The sequence below is a fragment of the Biomphalaria glabrata genome, chromosome 11 (assembly GCF_947242115.1).
Source record: "Biomphalaria glabrata chromosome 11, xgBioGlab47.1, whole genome shotgun sequence".
Taxonomy (NCBI): domain Eukaryota; kingdom Metazoa; phylum Mollusca; class Gastropoda; family Planorbidae; genus Biomphalaria; species Biomphalaria glabrata.
Window position 1 is genome coordinate 28550424 of NC_074721.1, and position 18850 is coordinate 28569273.

General features: G+C 33.3%; 1 protein-coding gene across 1 annotated transcript in view; it reads left to right on the forward strand.

The window, feature by feature from the left end:
• The first annotated feature begins 730 nt into the window (after window positions 1-730).
• The window catches only part of LOC129928959 (nose resistant to fluoxetine protein 6-like), a 36401-nt gene continuing 18281 nt past the window's right edge, over window positions 731-18850 (forward strand). The window contains exons 1-7 of the mRNA XM_056045564.1: window positions 731-965; window positions 1322-1482; window positions 2688-2796; window positions 8617-8713; window positions 8828-9000; window positions 10624-10791; window positions 17684-17774. Of these exons, the coding sequence (XP_055901539.1) occupies window positions 731-965; window positions 1322-1482; window positions 2688-2796; window positions 8617-8713; window positions 8828-9000; window positions 10624-10791; window positions 17684-17774 (1034 nt within the window). The remainder of the gene's footprint in view (window positions 966-1321; window positions 1483-2687; window positions 2797-8616; window positions 8714-8827; window positions 9001-10623; window positions 10792-17683; window positions 17775-18850) is intronic.

The window sequence follows — 18850 nt, forward strand, 5'->3', positions numbered from 1 at the left end:
ATAGATAAAAATTATTTGTCCCACTTTAGGTCAGAAAAAACAAGGTCATCTGTAGTCCTCAAGAAGTACATAAAAGTCTAATTTATAAATTCATACTTTAAAGCGTTATAACAGACATTTATTCATCTTTTTAACGTAGTCTATTGTAAGTCCTAGATACATTTAAAACACTATAAGGTGTTTTTCCTAAATGAGTTCAATTTGATCAGTACCACGTGTTAATTTGGATTTATCGATTGTCAATAGTCTTTGTCAGGTGTCGTATCAGTTTAAACAAGTACATAAGTTCTAAACATTGGATGCTTAAATACTACATTTGCCTTGAGCATGAATGTATTTCCATATTGTTAATTCTGTTTTGAATTTGTGTTCTATTCTAGTAACTTAAGTGTTGAGTGTATCAGCTCGTTAAGATAGTCTATAGGATTTACTTAGAAGATAACTGCTTGATTTAATATTGATGGAATTTCTATTGTTTAAACTTTCAGTGTAATATTACATAAGTTCAGACTTGTACGAGATGGGCGAAATTAAACAAACAAAAATCGTGTACTTATTTTTTATTGTGCTAGTCTTCTCGGAAGCTAGATATACTTATAATCAAGTGTCCAAAAAATCAAACGTAAGTATCATTGAATCCACTACAAGCAAAAGTTGGTATTATATCAGAGAAACTCTTCGTCATTACAAGTCGCATTTGTCTGAGCTTGAACTAGCTGTTTTGGCCGTGATGCTAGGGAACTCCTATTTGTTGACTTCTCCAAATGTACAAGAAGATGTGGATACTGAACAAAATGTAACAACTAACGATGTGAGAAATGAACAGAATTTAGAGTGCAGTCTTAATGAAGTCGATAAACTGTCACAATTAAACTGTACTCCAAGAGAAGATAATCAATCAAATTGTGCTCGAGATATTCATCGTTTGTTTTCAAACATTTCAAATAACATTTGGGCCTTACAGTGTGAGTTGGTTTTGTGTGTTTGTTTATATTACTAAGTGTCTAACTTTCTATTAGTTTAATACTAAACATGTCTATACTAATGACTAGCTTCCATTCGTAATATTTATTTGATAATTTACATCAAACATTCATTCTCTCTGTCTTTCTCTGTCTTTCTTTCTCTTTCTCTTTGTAAATGTTTGTAAAATATTTATTTATTTTAGTGGGGTTTTTTTTGCCAAAAATTAATAAGTTCAATATCTTTACAAGTCATTTTTTTTTTCTATTTTAATTTTACTTACCACTCAATAATTTGAATCCGTTTTAAAACTCTCTTTAATAAAACTAGTTATCATTTCCATTTCCCTTTTCTTTAGTCTTGGACTCTTGGGGTAAACCTGGCCCATCTATTTTGAAAGACAGTTTGCATTTCGTAGGCAACTACAAGCAGTGCAGGAAGGCCAAGGCTCCGTCAGTGATTGACAAACGTGACAGTATTTTCAATGGAAAGTACTGTTTATTAACTATTTCCTCAAAGGTATGCTTTAAAAATGTTGACATTCGTTTAAATTAACATAATTATTTAAATAATATAGATATAAGGTACGTGTCATACGAAAAAGTTAAAAAGCTATACTTACTTCGCTAAGTTATAATGTGAAAAACATATTTTTACTCTTGAAGATTTGAAATCGTAAAAATTATTGTGTAAAAATCACTAAATATTTGATGCAGCATATATGTATTACACCAAAAATTATATTGATTTCGAGACTTCTGCAAAAAGAATAATTTGTTTAGTAATTTAAAATCTAATAGTTCTACAAATATACAAAATCAAATAGGCTCAATTAGTGATTAGAAATGTAAGCCAAAGAATAATGTGACCTATTTTACAGACAAATAAAACTTGGATTGGATAAAATAATAAAAAGAAAGATTATGATTAAATATAGTCAAGGGTTTATCTCTATTAAATCTAAATAATGATTTAAAATTAAAATTACATTTTTCTATTATTTGTATGCTGCTAATATGAGGGCTAAAAGATTTATAAACTAGTCATTGCTGCAGACGTATTTCAAATATATTTTTAAGCTTACGTTTTTTTTTGTACAATGCTCAATTTAAGTCATTCAACTTTTCTCGTCTTTTGCTCTGTAAAATTAAGCAACTCTTTACTCAGACCGGAAATGTTTCTTTCACTTATTCTTTTCGAAAGCAAAGTTGGTCCTTAATGTGTAAACGGTTCAATCAACTTGTACTTGTTAAACTTTCTTATCATGAACAGTCATCTGTGGTGAAAGTTTAATATAATGGGCAGATATTCATATAGGCTATAACAAATCTTAGTTTATGTCTCGTTAACAAATTTAAATAAAATATAAATATATATTGTTCCATTCACGACTAGCATGTTTCATGTTTACGACATTAAGGAGCTATAAAATAATGTGTGTTTCACTCGATTCATAAAAAAAAACATGTTTTCCTCCCTAAAATGTATAAATCAAATAAGAGTGTTCTGTCATGGTTCATTTAATTACTAAAACTAATTTGGCTGGAACAATATGTTATAATTTTCCTTTAAATATTATTACTCAATCATCTAATAAGTCTTGCTAGATTAATAAATTGGAAATATTTCGGATTACTGACTAACTTGGTTGGGATATTAATAAAACCCGAGACTATACGGAATCATTGAAATCACAACCAGCCTTTCTCTTCATCTATTTTTAGAACTTAATGACAAAAAGACGTGCCAACTTAGAGCCAGCTTTACTCCAGTTAGGATCTTGTTGGCCAGACAGTTGTTCTGAGTATGAGATAACAAAGATGCTTCAGCAAGGTAGGACCATGTTTTAACATTAGAAACTACACCGGAGTAGAGCAATGAGACAACATTTATATCATCTAGACTAAAGTAGGGCAATGAGACAACATTTATATCATCTAAACTAAAGTAGTGCAATGAATCAACATTTATATCATCTAGTCCAGTGGTGGACAAATTACGACCTGCAGGCCACATGCGGCCCGTGGGGTGTTTTAAGCCGCTCGACGCGCCATGACACCTCCAGAAATCAGGTTTGCCCACAGCACTGGCGGATCCAGGGGGGGGGGCGGTAGGGGCGTGCGATCGCCCCCCCCACTCGGCCGACCCCTCCCCCACGGGGGGGGGGCGGACGAACTTTAGTATAGGATTCACACAATTTGTATACGAATTTATTACTTATGTTAAAAATATATACTAATTATTTATATTTCAACATATTTTTAGATTATTTCGCCCCCCCCCCATCTAGTATGTTGACCGATTTGGTGGAGTCGGGAGGGGGCGATGGTATCAATTCCGCCCCCCTTACACTTTCGAGTGGGGGGGGCGGTCCAATTTATTGGTAGAAATCACAGCCTGCTAACAAATCAATTAAATATCTATATCCCTGTAACTTTTTATTGATAACCGATCTTTATATTATGTCGTTCCCTGTTTGCCGATTGGTGTGGGGGGGGGACGAACACCTCTTCTGCCCTTCCCACCTAAACCCTTTGAGTGGGGGGGGCGGTCCGTTTTTATGGAGAAATCATAGTTTGTGAACAAAATTAGTTGAATTAATATATACATTTTATATTATGTCGCTCCCTATCTGGTATTTTGGCCGATTCGGTGGGGTGAGGGGGGGGGGGGGCGATTGCATGTACTGCCCTCCCCACTCTAGCTCTCTGAGTGCTGGGGGGGGGGGCGGTCCTATTTTTGTGGAGAATCATAGTTTGTGAATAAAATTAGTTGAATATCTATATAATATAAACTACGTATTGATATGTGACCCATTGTAAATATGTCGTACCACACTCTAATCTCAAATTGTATCATTAGTAGCCTAAATTTAAATGAAAAAGGGTTGTACCAGGTGGGAGGGGCGATACATGCAATCGCATTTCCCCCATCGGACAAATCAATACTTTTTCTTTTTGTATTATAGTTAAGAAATTACAAAATTAAAAAAATCTGTCACTAATATAATTTATATAAACTATAAATTAAATTCTTATATCGAGTCGCCCCACCCATATTCTTTAATGCCAAATGCAATCTTTAGCAGAAATTAGTAAAGGAGCGAGGATTAATCGTTTTCACTCTACCGCCATTCCCATTTCCAGACAGAGTTTTTGTAATTTCACATGAAGTTATCATAAGTATTTTAAGAAAGACTTTGCATTGGAAAAGTTAGAATTCAAACGAAATTTTTCAGTATAAGAGTCATGATTGAGATGAGTTCTAAACTCAAATAACGTTTTCATAGTCGCCTTTTCCCAACCTTTACTCAATCTGATATTTTTCTAGCTAAATAAATTTGGGACTATAACTCACAATTTATACTAGAGTTGTCTTGAATACTATTTATCGAATAAGTTTTTTTTCGGCGGCGATCCTCAAAGCAAAAATCTAAATACGTGGGGTATCCTATCTTTTCAAGGAACAAATCGGTTTTATTTGCAATGTATTCAGGGACTATAAATTCATTGGAATATTTTTCAAGTACAACATTATTCGAAAGGTCGTTTTTTAATAGTATGAATAATGAGCTTCAGGTCAGGAGAATGCGTTTCTGCAGAAAAGAATGCAAAAAAACGCTTTTGGCGTCGGGGCTTCGCCCCGAACTTCATTTATGGGTAATGAGTTGTAGATGTCACGAGAATGCGTTTCTGCAGAGAAGAATGCAAGAAAACGCTTTTAGCGTCGGGGCTTCGCCCCGAACATCATTTATGGGTAATGAGTTGTAGATGTCAGGAGAATGCGTTTCTGCAAGAAAGAATGCAAGAAAACGCTTTTGGCGTCGGGGCTTCGCCCCGTACTCCAATGATGAATAATGAGCTGTATTTGTCAGGAGAATGCGTTTCTGCAGTGAAAAAAGCAAGAAAACGCTTTTGGCGTCGGGGCTTCGCCCCGAACTACATTGTGAAGAATGAGCTGTACTTGTCAGGAGAATGCGTTTCTGCAGTGAAAAAAGCAAGAAAACGCTTATGGCGTCGGGGCTTCGCCCCGAACTTCACCAGAGAACCTTATAGCGCTGCCCCAGTTGTTTTGTTTTTCGCCGAAGGTTGAGAAATGCTGCTTTTTTTATTCTCATATTTATATATATATATATATATATATATATGCCTATACATATATATGTGTGTGTGTGTGTGTATGTGTGCGTGTGTGTGTGTGTGCGCGCGCGCGCACTGTATGCACGTTTATGCGTAGGTTAGGGTTTACTGGGCGTTAGGGTTAGGGTTTGGAAAAAAATCGCCCCCCCCACTCCAAAGTTCTGGATCCGCTAGTGGCCCACAGTATATAGATATAAAAATGCAAATATAAACAAAATGTCTATATAAATTATTGAAACTGTCTCATTATAAAAAGTTGTAAGTAAACGAAGATTATGCGTATTGGATATAAATCAAAACACTCTATGCAAGACACAATGTCTGAATGTTGGGTAGGCTTGGAACAAGATAACAAGTGTAAAAACTGATGGAGCGCGATCTTCGACTGAGAACCATAAACTCGAAAAAGGAAAGTTTGCACAAAGCTGCATATAATTTTAACCTAAAAAATAAGCGCAATAATAAATAATATAACTTATTAGAGCTAGGGTAATTAACAACGGGTAGTTCTGATTTATGAATAAATAATCCAATGTATCCACTAGCGTAGCATGGCAAGGCAAAGGGGAAGAATATAAAATCTCATGGAAGAAATTGTTATGTTATTTGAAGGACACTGACTTTGTTACCAATATTTCTAATAAAGAGTGGAAGACAAATTTTATTTTTGTTGTACTGGAACTACTATTGCAATTGATTGTTTACATATGAAATGTCAATGCATGTTAAATCTTTTCAAATGAGGCATTCACATTTCTACAGGCAAGCAAAAGAAAAAAACTTTTGTCAATTTCCTTTTCTGAAAGATGAAAATATTTTTATGATTTTATGATTAAAATACAGCACTTATTTATTAAGATTCCTTAATTGTGCAATTTATAACAGCAAATTTTAAGACGTCAAGAACCAGTATTCAATACCATCAGCACACCATTCATCGCAGAAGCCGATTCAGATCCAGAGCACATAACTCAAAGGAAAGAGAGGTTCCAATTAGTACTACTACTGGAGTTTTATGGATGCCTTAAGGTGTAATTCCACTCTTTAAAAAACTTTGCTGCTGTTCACACTATTTGGGTACACATACATCTGTTCTTCTTCTTCGTTCTCATATTGCATGTTGGAGGGTTCAGATCAGTAATTCTATATCTGAGATGAACCGCGTAGTGGCTACCAGATCAAGCAGTTCTCCGAATAGTTTTTTGAGAACCTTGTTTGGGTCTCTTGATTTAGTATGCACCATAAAGGACATGGTCAGCATTCTCTGGTGATGCTCCACAAGGGCTGATTTCGCTCGTTCCAACATTTAACTTCCAGAACATGTATTGTCTCATTCAGTAAGCAAGCTTTTTTTGTGGAACCTAAACATGTATAATCAGTGGTCAATGTTGACTGACTGTAATTTGACAGCAGTCACAGGGTTAACAACTAATAAGATATGTTTACAGTTATGGAACATTATGCACGAATGTAAAAAGTAAAATACTGCACATTAAGTACAACTGTATATTTGTGGGGATATTGTGATATTAAAAGACAACAGCAATTTAAACAAAAAATCATTATTGTAATTTTTCAACGTGGAGTGTGAAAAAAAGGAAAGAAACGTGAATATAAATTAAAAGACATTCTACACAGCAAGCTTATCTTTCTAATATATATATATATATATATATATACATATGGCAATGAGACAACATTAGTATGATCAAGACTAAAGTAAGACAATGAGACTACATTAATATCATATAGACCAAAGCAGGACATTGAGACAACATTAGTATCATGTAGACTAAATTAGGATAATGAGAAAACATTTGTATCATCTAGAATCTAGACTAAAGACAATTGATGAGAAAACATTAGTATCATCTAGACTAAAGTAGGGTAATGAGTAGGGGTTCACTGGATAGTCGTTCCGGCTCCGGCTTCTGACAAATATTTGTTATTTTTTTACTATTCTGTGATATTCGGCTCCGAAAGAAGAGATCAGAAACAGGATTAATATAACCATTGGGCCACACGATGACCTGTTAACTATTGTCAAAAAAAGTAAACTCAAACTCTATCACAAGGTCCTCAGGGCTCGCAAAGACCTTCCTTCAGGGAACAGTACCAGAAAGAAGATATAGAGTAAGGTAGAGAAAGTGATGCGAAGACAGTGAATAAAATTTTATCAAATGCAAAGGACAGTGAGAAAAGGAGAAAGACAGAAGACATATTTTGTGTGGTGCTCCAATGGGCCATCAAACTATGGGATAGGTGTACGTAAAACTAAATGTGAACCTAGCCTAACTGATGTTATTAAATGATTATCTAATATATCTATCTTCTTTGTTTTTTTTTTTTTTTTTTTGTAAAGTGGGAATCTCTAAATCAAAGCCAAATGTATAAAAAATTTTACTAAATAAAATCCTTTTCCCTTTGGTTCAGTGCTCTAATGGGTAGCTGATGGTTAGCAGTTCACGTGCATGATATAAAACACTACTTACTAATTGTTGATGTAAAGTGAAAGTAAATGCATTATTGTAAATATAGGTAAATTGTAGAACTGGTAGCTGATGGTTAGCAGTTCACGTGCATGATATAAAACACTACTTATTAATTGTTGATGTAAAGTGAAAGTAAATACATTATTGTAAATATAGGTAAAGTGTAGAACTTACATATAATTTTGAGAAAAAATATTTTTTGAAAAAAATCTAAGACAGTTTGCATAAATATGTAAAAAATTTGGTAAATAGTCATCTTACTTATTAAATTGTCTCTCTTATTTTACTATTAATTTGAATAGTTGTAAAAATGGTGTATTTTTTATGAAAAAGAATGCTTACATGGTTGATTTTAAATATAAAATGAGGTTGCGTGTCGAGGCCCATTGACTCCGACTTCAGCCTGCTTTTCTTTCTGGGTGTGCTCCCATAGCCTTTGATCATCTAAGATCATCTGCAAGGCAGCAGGTGTTTATTTTCGGAGTTTTGTCTCCTAGATAAACTGCTAAATAATCTAACTACTGTAATAATCCACCTAACCTCAATGACTGCAAACCAGTTGGTCCGCAGCTGTTTATTTGGTATTCACATTCACAGCTAACCCTTATATCTAAGGGTCCTTCCCCTATCCGCCACCTGGGGATGCGCTTGGAAGAAGGTGGTAGCTCCCCTATATGGAGAGCTCACTGATTTGGAAACCACTGCGCAGTTTATCTCATATAATAGTCTAGTCATCTGAACTCTCCAATATAAAAATGACAATGAAGAAGAAGAAGAAAATGAAATATAAAATTGTTCGCTTTAATATAAGAAAAAGTAGTCATTGCATCAGAACTTTGAATTGTCTAAAATATCATATCTAAACGGGACCGGCGGACTGATAAACAGACCACAAACAAACTTTTAGCGTCTTTTCCCTTTTCGGGGCTCACTTAAAAATCTATCACAAGTTGCTGGAGTAATTTGTTTTAAATTTAATTATTATTATTATTATTATTGTTATATTTTGCTTAATTTCCTAGTGTTGCTTGAACTCGATATTTCATCAAATTTAACAGTGGAGCCTACTGAATGTAGAACAGAAACAAGGGAGACAACAAAAGCAACAATAGCAGCAATGTAAGTAAAGATGACTAAAAGAATAGCAGAGGGAATAAAAGCTCAGGGTTTCGTGAGACAAGAGGAGGTATTATATTTTTTCCAAAGTTAAAAATCTATAACGATTTATTTCAGAATGATATTTTCACTCATTGTGGCAATGATGTTTTGTGGAACGGGTCTGGATATTTTAATCAACTGGAGGCCGCAATCAATATGCAAGAGGTTATCTAAACAAGATGAAGGGCTAAAAATTAACAGTAAATTCAAGAATAGTGATATATCCAGATCAGAGACATATGTACAAGGTATGCTTAAACATCTCAGAATCTATCTGAGCAGTTATTTATGCACAAACTAAAAGATCACTATTTACTATTGTATTTCATTAAATAAGGGGTTCACAATAAACACCCAATTTGGATGCGTTGCATGAGGTAGTCTTGTAAATAAATATGAGTTGATCATTTATACCCTACATGTTAAATTTCCTCTGTGATATCTATGCTTTTAATAAATAATAATGATAAAATAATAATAATACTTAAATATTAATAATAAAATAATAATATAAAATATTGGGAATAATAATCTTTGAGACCCTCGGCATTCCTAAAATACACACAATCTCTCAGTGGTCGATGTTGCTACTTATTTCCATATCTTTAACAAATAATAGTTTACTTTAAAAAAAAAAAAACTTTAATGATAATAGAAATAGGATGTCCAGCCCTATCAGAATCAGCCTACCTAGGTCGCCATAACCAAGTTGCAAAGTTAATACACCAACACTTGGCTTTGACGTACAAATTGATCGGTAAGGACACTCCCCCTTATTATAAATACTCTACGCAAGAGGTTCTCGAGTCTACTGATCATCGGCTGTACTGGGATAGGCCTATTCTGACCGACAAAACGGTAGATTTCAATCGCCCGGATCTGCTGTTCATCGATAAAAAAGAAAAAAACGCTACCATTATCGATATCGCCGTACCACTGTCTCATAATTTAAGAAAAACTGAGATAGAAAAACAAAGAAAATATGGGAACCTAGGCTTGGAGATTAAGCGTCTATGGAAATAGTCCAAAATAACAATATACCCCATTGTTATATCAACCGAGGGGATAATAACAACTGACCTCACAGAAACCTTCAAGGCTCTTAACATTCCTAGGAACATCTTCGTTGTCTGTCAGAGGGCGGTACTGCTGCAGACCTGCCACATCACCAGAAAATTCCTCAGTGGAAACTGTTAAAGGGACTACGATGAATTTTGTTTCTCTTTAGCGAAACTCGACCCTGGCAGCGCCAGAGAATGACTACTCGTTCATTTCTAACATAATAATAATAATAATAATAATACTAAGGGGACTACAGTGTATTTTGTTTCTATTGAACGAAGCTTGACCCTGGAAGTGCATGAAAATTAATTTATAAAAATAATAATGAGTTATAGTTCGTCATTTTTAACACAATAATTATAATATAACAGTAAAAAAGAATATTGTTAAAGAAATAATGTTCGGGTTCAATAGTCGAAGTACATTTTTGATACTTTTTGAAACTTGTACATAAATATATTAAATGTTTTACCTGTTTCAGATGTTCCTTCAGAGTTGAGTTTATTTCCTAGTCCAGCAGGACGACGGGGGATGGGAGAGGGCAGGGTTTGCACCCGGTACCGCAAGAACAGGCAGCCGCTTTTAGAATTAAACCCTGATTTTACTATTATTTTACATAAGAAATGTATATAGCTTGTATTTAGGCGGCTTTAATAAACAATTAACCTTTGATTTATGTATTATACCCTGAGCATTTAATAATAATAATAATAATAATAATCTTTATTATCCATAACTTGTGCAGTTAGGAATAAAAATGGACGTATTCGGATTTTTAAAAACATATTATAAATAATTTTGTTTTGCAGGAACAGGTGTTCAGATTTTACTAGCATTTTCTTTGTATACCAACGTTCCAAAGCTTTTAAGAAGCGCAGCCAGCAACGACTCACTGCCAGCTATTAACGGTATCCGATGTTTTAGTACAATGCTAATTGTGTTGGCTCATGTTATGCTCATTGGGACACCTTATTTCAGTAAGTATTAATAAAGCAAATATTTACATTATTGATTTTTAAAAATATTTTTTTATATATTGAATTGTATAAACAAAGAATATTGTTTACTGAAGAATTTGTATTACAATGCATCTATTCATGTCACAGCTTCATAGAACCGATCTAAAAATTGACTATAACGAAAGTTAGTGTAAATCGTTGAGACCAAACTAGGAAAAGTTTAAGCTCATAATTTTCAAAGTAAAAAAAACAAATAACTTTAATCTTTGCTAGAGAAAATGGCCTAAGTCTAGATCCAGCATCGGTTTTGAAAGAAGAATCGCGTTCTTGAAAGGACTATCATATTTGGGAATTTCCGAATGTAAGGTATCATTGATTCAATGGTTAAATAAATAAATGTTCTAAGTCAAGATGTAAAGGTCTATCATTGTTGTTTGTTTAGTAGATCTGTACATTAACATAACAAGATTTCTTGCTCGATGCGATGGATAAAATTGAGCGGAAGAAAAAATGTCTCATTTTTTTTTAATGTACTATTATTAGCTATTAAGAGAAAAACAATTTTTCAATAAAATATTTAATTTAAAAATATTTTAAATGTTTTTCTTGCTCAATTTTTAGCGGCTTTGTTAGGGGGGAAAATCTGCTATTAGGTTTGGGCAAAATGTCGCCTGTTTGTTCATCTGTACTTCTGTCCTTCGGTCAGATATAAAAAACTAGAAGAAAATGAACAAACATATTTGACCATGGGTTGTGGCTTGCAAAGTTTAGGTGCAACGTCTTCTTTTGTTTTCTAAAAGCAAACCTTTTTGTTTAGAAAAATATTTTGCAAGCGATTTTTTTTCATAAAAATACACTATTTCTAAAACAATACATACATTTTTAAGATGTAATTATAAATTTAGTTTTATTAGCGGCCCCCGAAAGGGGAAAAGACGCTATTAGTTTTGTGCGAAATGTCTGTCCGTCTGTCTGTCGGTCCCGTTTAGATCTTGTAAACTAGAAAAGATATTGAAAATCCGACATCACAATATTTTAGACCATTCAAAGTTCTGATGCAACGGCTACTTTTTTTTCCTGAAAGCGAAAAATCTAATTTTTAAAATCAGTTATGCAAGCAGTTTTTGAAAGAGAAAAAGCCAATTAGTATGCATTTTAAGTTAAACCTAATTTAGAACGAATAGTAATCTTATAAACTCCATTTTAGTGAACATTTATTAAGCATGAAGCCAGAGAATTCGAATAAAAGATTAAGCATTTTCAAAAAAATTACATTATGTAAAGACCAGGAGAGGCCCGGTAAAGCGCTTTGCCTCCGAATCAAGGGGCCCGGGTTCGAATCCTGGTGAAGACTGTGATTTTCAACTTCGGAATCCTTGGGCGCCTCTGAGTCTACCCAGCCTTAATGGGTACCTGACATTAGTTGTGGAAAAGCAAAGACGGTTGGTCGTTGTGCTGGCTACATGACACCCTCATTCTAAAAGCAAACCTTTTTGTTTTTTATGTTAATGTTATTATTAAGCTAATGGGGAAATTGTGGCTCCCACAGTCTGACAATATTAGAAATGTCAAGATTTTTAAAACTATATGTTAAGGTAGTCGACTTGGTTTCATTTAAAAACTGTATCATTCAAACTAGAGCATTGGAATACTCTTTTTCTCGTAGCAATTTAGTAGAACTTTTGAAATGATAACAGAGTGCATACTTTATAGTTTTCCCTACGACCGACTTTGTCAATGTATTCATTGTTTAAAACAAAAGGTTAACTTATTTAATTTGAATGTTAGCTTTAGCGTTTTTTAAAAAAAAAACATTTACATATAAAGATAGTAACTTATGAATATAAAGTTAACTATAATCGAAAAACTCAATTTCTAAAGTAGTTTCTGTTCTTCAATAAGAAGCGAACTAACTAAAATAATAAACGATAGTTTACTATCGAAAAATTATAAAGACATTTTCGTTTCAGTGCATCTTTACTTTCTTCTTTTATTGCGTCCATGCACAGTATGACTCTACCGCCGCCCATTGTGCCTGGCGCCCCCTACCAACCCTTTGACTCCCAACCTCCCCCAATTTCACGAAGTCGCCTAGCTCCCCCGTTTAAGACCACTGATCTAAATCCTTTTTTTTTTGTAGGCTTAAAAGAATGGAAATAGGTATTTGTCTAAAAAAAATTGTAAATAAAATTATCGCAGAAAGCAATCGGTAAAAATTAGTAGAACTAAGGCTAAAACAGATATTTTAAAGAGCTCCTTTATTTCTCAGTCAATCACGATGTTTCAAGCCCGTTAGTCGTAAACGAAATTGACACATGAATTTAATTTAGCGAGTGCTTGTTGTGTGTATATGTGTGTGTCACTCTATGATGTTGTTTGTTTGTATTTACATTTTTAATGTATTTTTAATACGTTATGCTGATGTTGGTATTTGTATTTAAACAAATTTTTAACTCGTTAATATTGTTTGAAAATAATATTCAAGAGAACATTTATATTGTTAAAGTCATGAAAGCTTGAATGAACTTCATAGCTACCACAGAGAAACAAAACAAAATTCACCATTCTTTTCTTGTTAAAACAAAACGTCTAAAATAGTTTAATTTTTACTTTAATACAGTCTATATTTATAAAAATAGTGTATTTATTAGCTGCCCCCGTAAGAAGATACATAAAAAAAAATATTTCACCATGAGATGTGGCTTGAAAAATTTAGCTGCAACGACTACTTTTGTCTTTCTTAAAGCCAACCGTTTAGTTTATAAAATTAATTACGCAAGCGACTTTTTCATAAAAATATCAAGCACATCAAATATAAATATTAGTTAAAGGTGTTTTCTTTGGTCAATTGTTAGCTAAAATTAGACTTTCTATGCAGCTACTTACGTGCAGTAGCGTAACTGATAGCGGCCATACATAGTGCTAATCAGTCCCCTCAAAATTTTCTATAAATAATCAGATTTTATTTATTTTTTGTTTAGTGTCGCCATTAGAATAAAAGACGCTTATTTTTGTGCTATGTGTCTGTTGATCGCTCTGTCAGTCACGTTTAGAATTGAAAAACAAAAAAAACAACACTAAAGCCTATTGAAAATCGGATTTAACCTTTAATGTTCTTTCAGAAATATTGCTAAAGTTTTAAGTATCTATAAAAGATTGTTCCGGATGATTTTGAAAAACAAATCAATGTTAACGAATGTTTGTTTGCTCTTCTTCTATTAAATTTAATTACCGTGTTTAAACGTTGCAAAAACACATGATCTTAAATAAGTTGTTCCGGTTTTTTAATGTATATACATGCTAAATAAAATATCTCTCTACTGACGTATATTTCATTAACTATAATTTTTTCCGGATATTGTTTTATAAAAAATAAATTATAAAAAATGATTTTTGATATTGCATAATTGACTAATATTACACTAATATTATTTGACATTACGTCATTATAGTTAATTTATCGATATCAATTGCTCCGTATTTTAAACTTAAAACAAATTTATGTCAAATGACTTTTTTTTTCAAAAATATCGACAATAGGTTGTTCAAGACTTTTAAATAAGAAAGTAATTTACTGGAAAAGATTATTAAAAATCATTTTTTAAAGTTATTTTACAATACATTTTGTTGCCGAAACATAAGCAGAGTAAAGAATGTTCCGGATTTTGTTTTGAAAAGGAAATCGACATACATTACTTTACATTTCTTACAAATCGTAGACAAAAATGTTCCGAATAGCATATGAAAAATCCACTAACGCAAAATAACTGTTTGAAATCCTTCTTCTTTTAAATAAAACAAATAATCTTCTTCACATTTACGAAAATTGGTTGTTCCGCATATTTTATGAAAAATATTTCAACTCTATTTATGATAAATCGCACTTCTCTCTTACACCAAATTTAATTTTCTAGCTAAAACGTTAGAAAATCTAATTATCGTTAATATTATATTCCGGTTCCGATTTTTAAGGAATACAACTTCCTAACACCAAAGTATGGTTTGAAAATCTCTCCACAAGGCTATGGTACATCTAATTTTATAAGAGACCATTCCACAAATTTAATGAAAGGTTTCTGATTTATCTGAAACTCTTATTTTCTCTCACTTGAAATATATAAACATCCGGAACAATCTATTATTGAAGCTTAAAACTATTGCAATGTTTTGGAAGGGATATTAAATTTTAATCAGATTTTCAATAGCTTTTAGTCTTTTTTTCTCGATATTAACATAACGGACAAACAGACACACACACACATATATATATATATATATATATATATATATATATATATATATATATATATATATATATATATATATATATATATATATATATATATATAATATATAATATATATACTATAAGGTAGAATGTCAGGCGTATGTATGTATGTATGTATATATGTCCCTGTATAGAAATCAAAACCGTTTCACCAATCTTGATAAAACCTGGCAGGAATGTTCCTTGTTACTAACTTAGACCGTAGTGTATGTATTGAAGCCCTAAAACAAATTTTTTAAAAAGTTGACCAACTCTATTAAAGCTATAATATTTTATGGATCTAAGCTTTGTTTACAATGTTAACATGAGAAAAGATCGAAATGATTTAAATCTAGAAATAATTTTAAGAAATACACTTTGCGCAGATAGTTATTTTCTTTGACACATGAAAATACAAAAGAAGGTATATTGATTTCATTATATATTGAAATTAACCTTCAAATTTGTCTTTCAAAAGCATTTTTTACATAAATTCGTTCATTATATCTGCGACTATAGATTTCCTGACGAACATTGTTTCATTAGACAATAGCGTAATGTTACACATCTTTCCATTCCTAGGTCTAAAACTCTAACTGATGATATAATTTATCTTCGCAAAGTTAGTTTTATAATTTAAGACATTAACATACTAATTATAGTCCATTCATTTCATATTTTGATAAAATAAACATTTAAATTTGGTTTTCTAAAGCATTTTTAATACATTCGTTCGCGAAAGCTGCAAACCGTTTTAAGATAGGCCTATATTCATTCACGAATCGCGTACTAAAAATTATCTCATTTAAATGTTTACAAAACACTCTCAGTAACTGCTAGTATAAATGGCATATTTTAGTCTAACTAGTCCGTGTGAAGTAGTGGATTTTTTTTCCTTTGACGTCATATGGAGTTAATTCTTAAAATGTAATGCTAAAAGAACTCACTCGGTGCACCAATGTCTATGAACCCTCAACAAGCTGCTCGTAGAGATGAAAATTTTTAGTACCGCGAGTCTGACCCACCGGCCAAACGCAACAGTGTACACTGTTCTCATTCAGGCCAGTGAGAGGGCGCTCTTGTTCACTTTTGCTGGCCTAGAGTTCCAAGAGCCGAAGGCTCAACTCTACCTGACAGTTTCAAGAAGAAGAAGTCTTACTAGGCCGTGTGATGTAGTGGATTTTTTTCCTTTGATGTCATATGGATTAAATTATTCAACTGAAATGCTAAAACAACTTGGTAAAGAAATGTTTATTAAACCTCGTAATGTGACTCGTATTTTAAAACGAGATAATAGCTAGATTTAGATCTAATCTAGATTTTTTACACTAGACCAGTGGTTCCCAAACTTTTTTGTCTCGTAGACCCCTAGTCATGTTTTCTGGTTTTCGGTAGACCCCCTGTTTAACTTGTATTACATTTTTGTAAATTCATCAACTAATTTCTAACTAGTAAGTCGAAGAGTGAAAAAGTAATTTAAAAAGTAATGTAAAGCCACATTTTAAGTTAGAGATCTGTATTTTGTAAGTAATGAAATTCAAATTCAAACCAATTAAAATAACAATTATTATGTATTACTGGAATCACCAACTAAGCTGTGTAATTCATTTGCAAGGAATTTAATGTTATAATTCATACTACCGATCTGCCTCCGAACCAACTGTATGGTCGCTTAAAGAAATTCGTTTAATAATATCAGATGTAGGTTTGCGTAAAACATTTTTTAAAAACTACTTCAACGGCTGGTAAAATCATTGTTGCATCTATAGTGATTTCTGTATTTGGCTATAAGTAAAGACATCTCGTAGACCCCCAATTTATTTTTCACTTTCGTAGACCCATTGGAAGTCTTTGTAGACCCCTGGGGGTCTACGTAGACCACTTTGGGAATCACTGCACTAGACTTAGATTATTTTTTTTACACCAGATCTAGTTTTTTAAAACTAGATTTAGATTTATATTCTAATTAAAATCATTGTAGATTCTAGATGTAGAATTTCTTGGTCTAGTAGATATAGATATTAAGAGTGTTAAATTATAAGTTTAATTTAGGTAGATTTACATCTTTATTCTAGTTCCTTTTAAAGGAAAATGCAAATAGCTCTGTTGGTATCTGTGCTGGGACATCAAGCAGCCTTGTTCTTTTCTTTTTTTTTAATTAAAAATCAATACCAAAGAATATCTAAAATCGCTCAACTGGCATATTGTACATATTCGGTAGTTGTCATTCCGTAATGTGTAATATATCCCTGTATCAATAAAAGGCTATTAGTTACTTATTAAGTTAATTAACAGCAATGCATGGTCGTGCGGTTAGGGCCAGGACTGATTATCTCGACGGTCCCAGTTTCATACCCTGCTCGATGCCATCCCTCGTCGTCCATCGGGAGATTAATATAAGGAAGTAAATTATCTATAACTTTGAATTTACATCCAAAACATTGTACAGAAAAAAATAATTTTTTACAACGACAAATGAATTAGTGAAACATTATTACTTTTGACTATCAAGATAAAATAATGTTTGTGTTGAATATTCCTTGCGAATATAAGGATCCGACAGGGATACGACTCCGACGGGGGCCGCCTCTCAGTTTGTGTGACAACACAAACTCTTTTTGTAATCTTGTTTTTTTTTTTTAGTTAATGTACCTGATCGATCAGAGCTAACTACTATAGAACTTGTATTGTATGCTTTGACTATCTTAGCTGTTGATAATTTCTTTACCATAAGGTAAGTGGAATCAGATTCAAAATGATATTCGGTTGAATTTTTTTACGAGATTGCAAAACGAGTTTCATTATGAGTTTTCTTTTTTTTTAATACAAAAAGCCAAAGGCGATCGCTTTTCCATGTATCTATGTATCTATGTATCTATCCATCTATCTATTTATCTAGCTATCTATCTCTCTCTCTCTCTCTCTCTCTCTCTATATATATATATATATATATATATATATATATATATATATATATATATATATATATTGTTATAAACCTGGTGGTGGCACAGATGGGGGTAGTGGTGTGTGTGTAGTCAGCTGACGCAAATCGCCCCAGGCCAGCGCTAGACAAGCGGTCAACCGTGACGAGTTTCGACGATCGGCCGAGACGAGTATCAACATGATGGTTCGGGAAGGATCGACATCGTGAACCGAGCTCAGGAGTGTCACGAGGGATGTAGTCATCTGACCACCCAGAATGGTCGAGCGGCGTTCTGTCCGGTTCGAGAAGGCCAGTAGGGACCCTATATAAGAGCGGAGGTGTCGCAGTCAAGACGGTCGAGAAAAGGGGCTCAATACAGCAAGGTTCAGAAAGCGGGTTCACGACAGGAGTTCAGAACACGGTCGACTACAGCACAGTTCAACGGTGTGGTTCTGTACGGAGCATTACGACGGTTCAGTGCGGAGTACTGTCAAGTACAGTTGAGACGAACGGCGTCTTGATCTTGGTCTGTGATCGAGTCCGACACAACGAGCCCAAGTGTGTGAAGTCAGTCCTGAACTGTTGAACCCAGTGCAAGCCCGAAACGAGACGGAGAGGCCAGTGCAAGAGTTGATACGGCGGAACGGTGTTATCGGAGAGATATTTGTACAGTGTACGTTCTGCCAATTGTACAGTATTGGCTGTTACTTCTTCAACTATTAAAGTGTTACGTTACTTTGGAGCCCTGAGTTGTCAAGTTCTTTAGGTTGGTGGTGTATGGTGCAGTTTGCAGAGAGCCTGGATAGTGAGATTCGTAACAATATATATATATAAATCTCTTCATGGATCAATAATTTGGACGAGAAGACGAAGCAAAGGAAAGA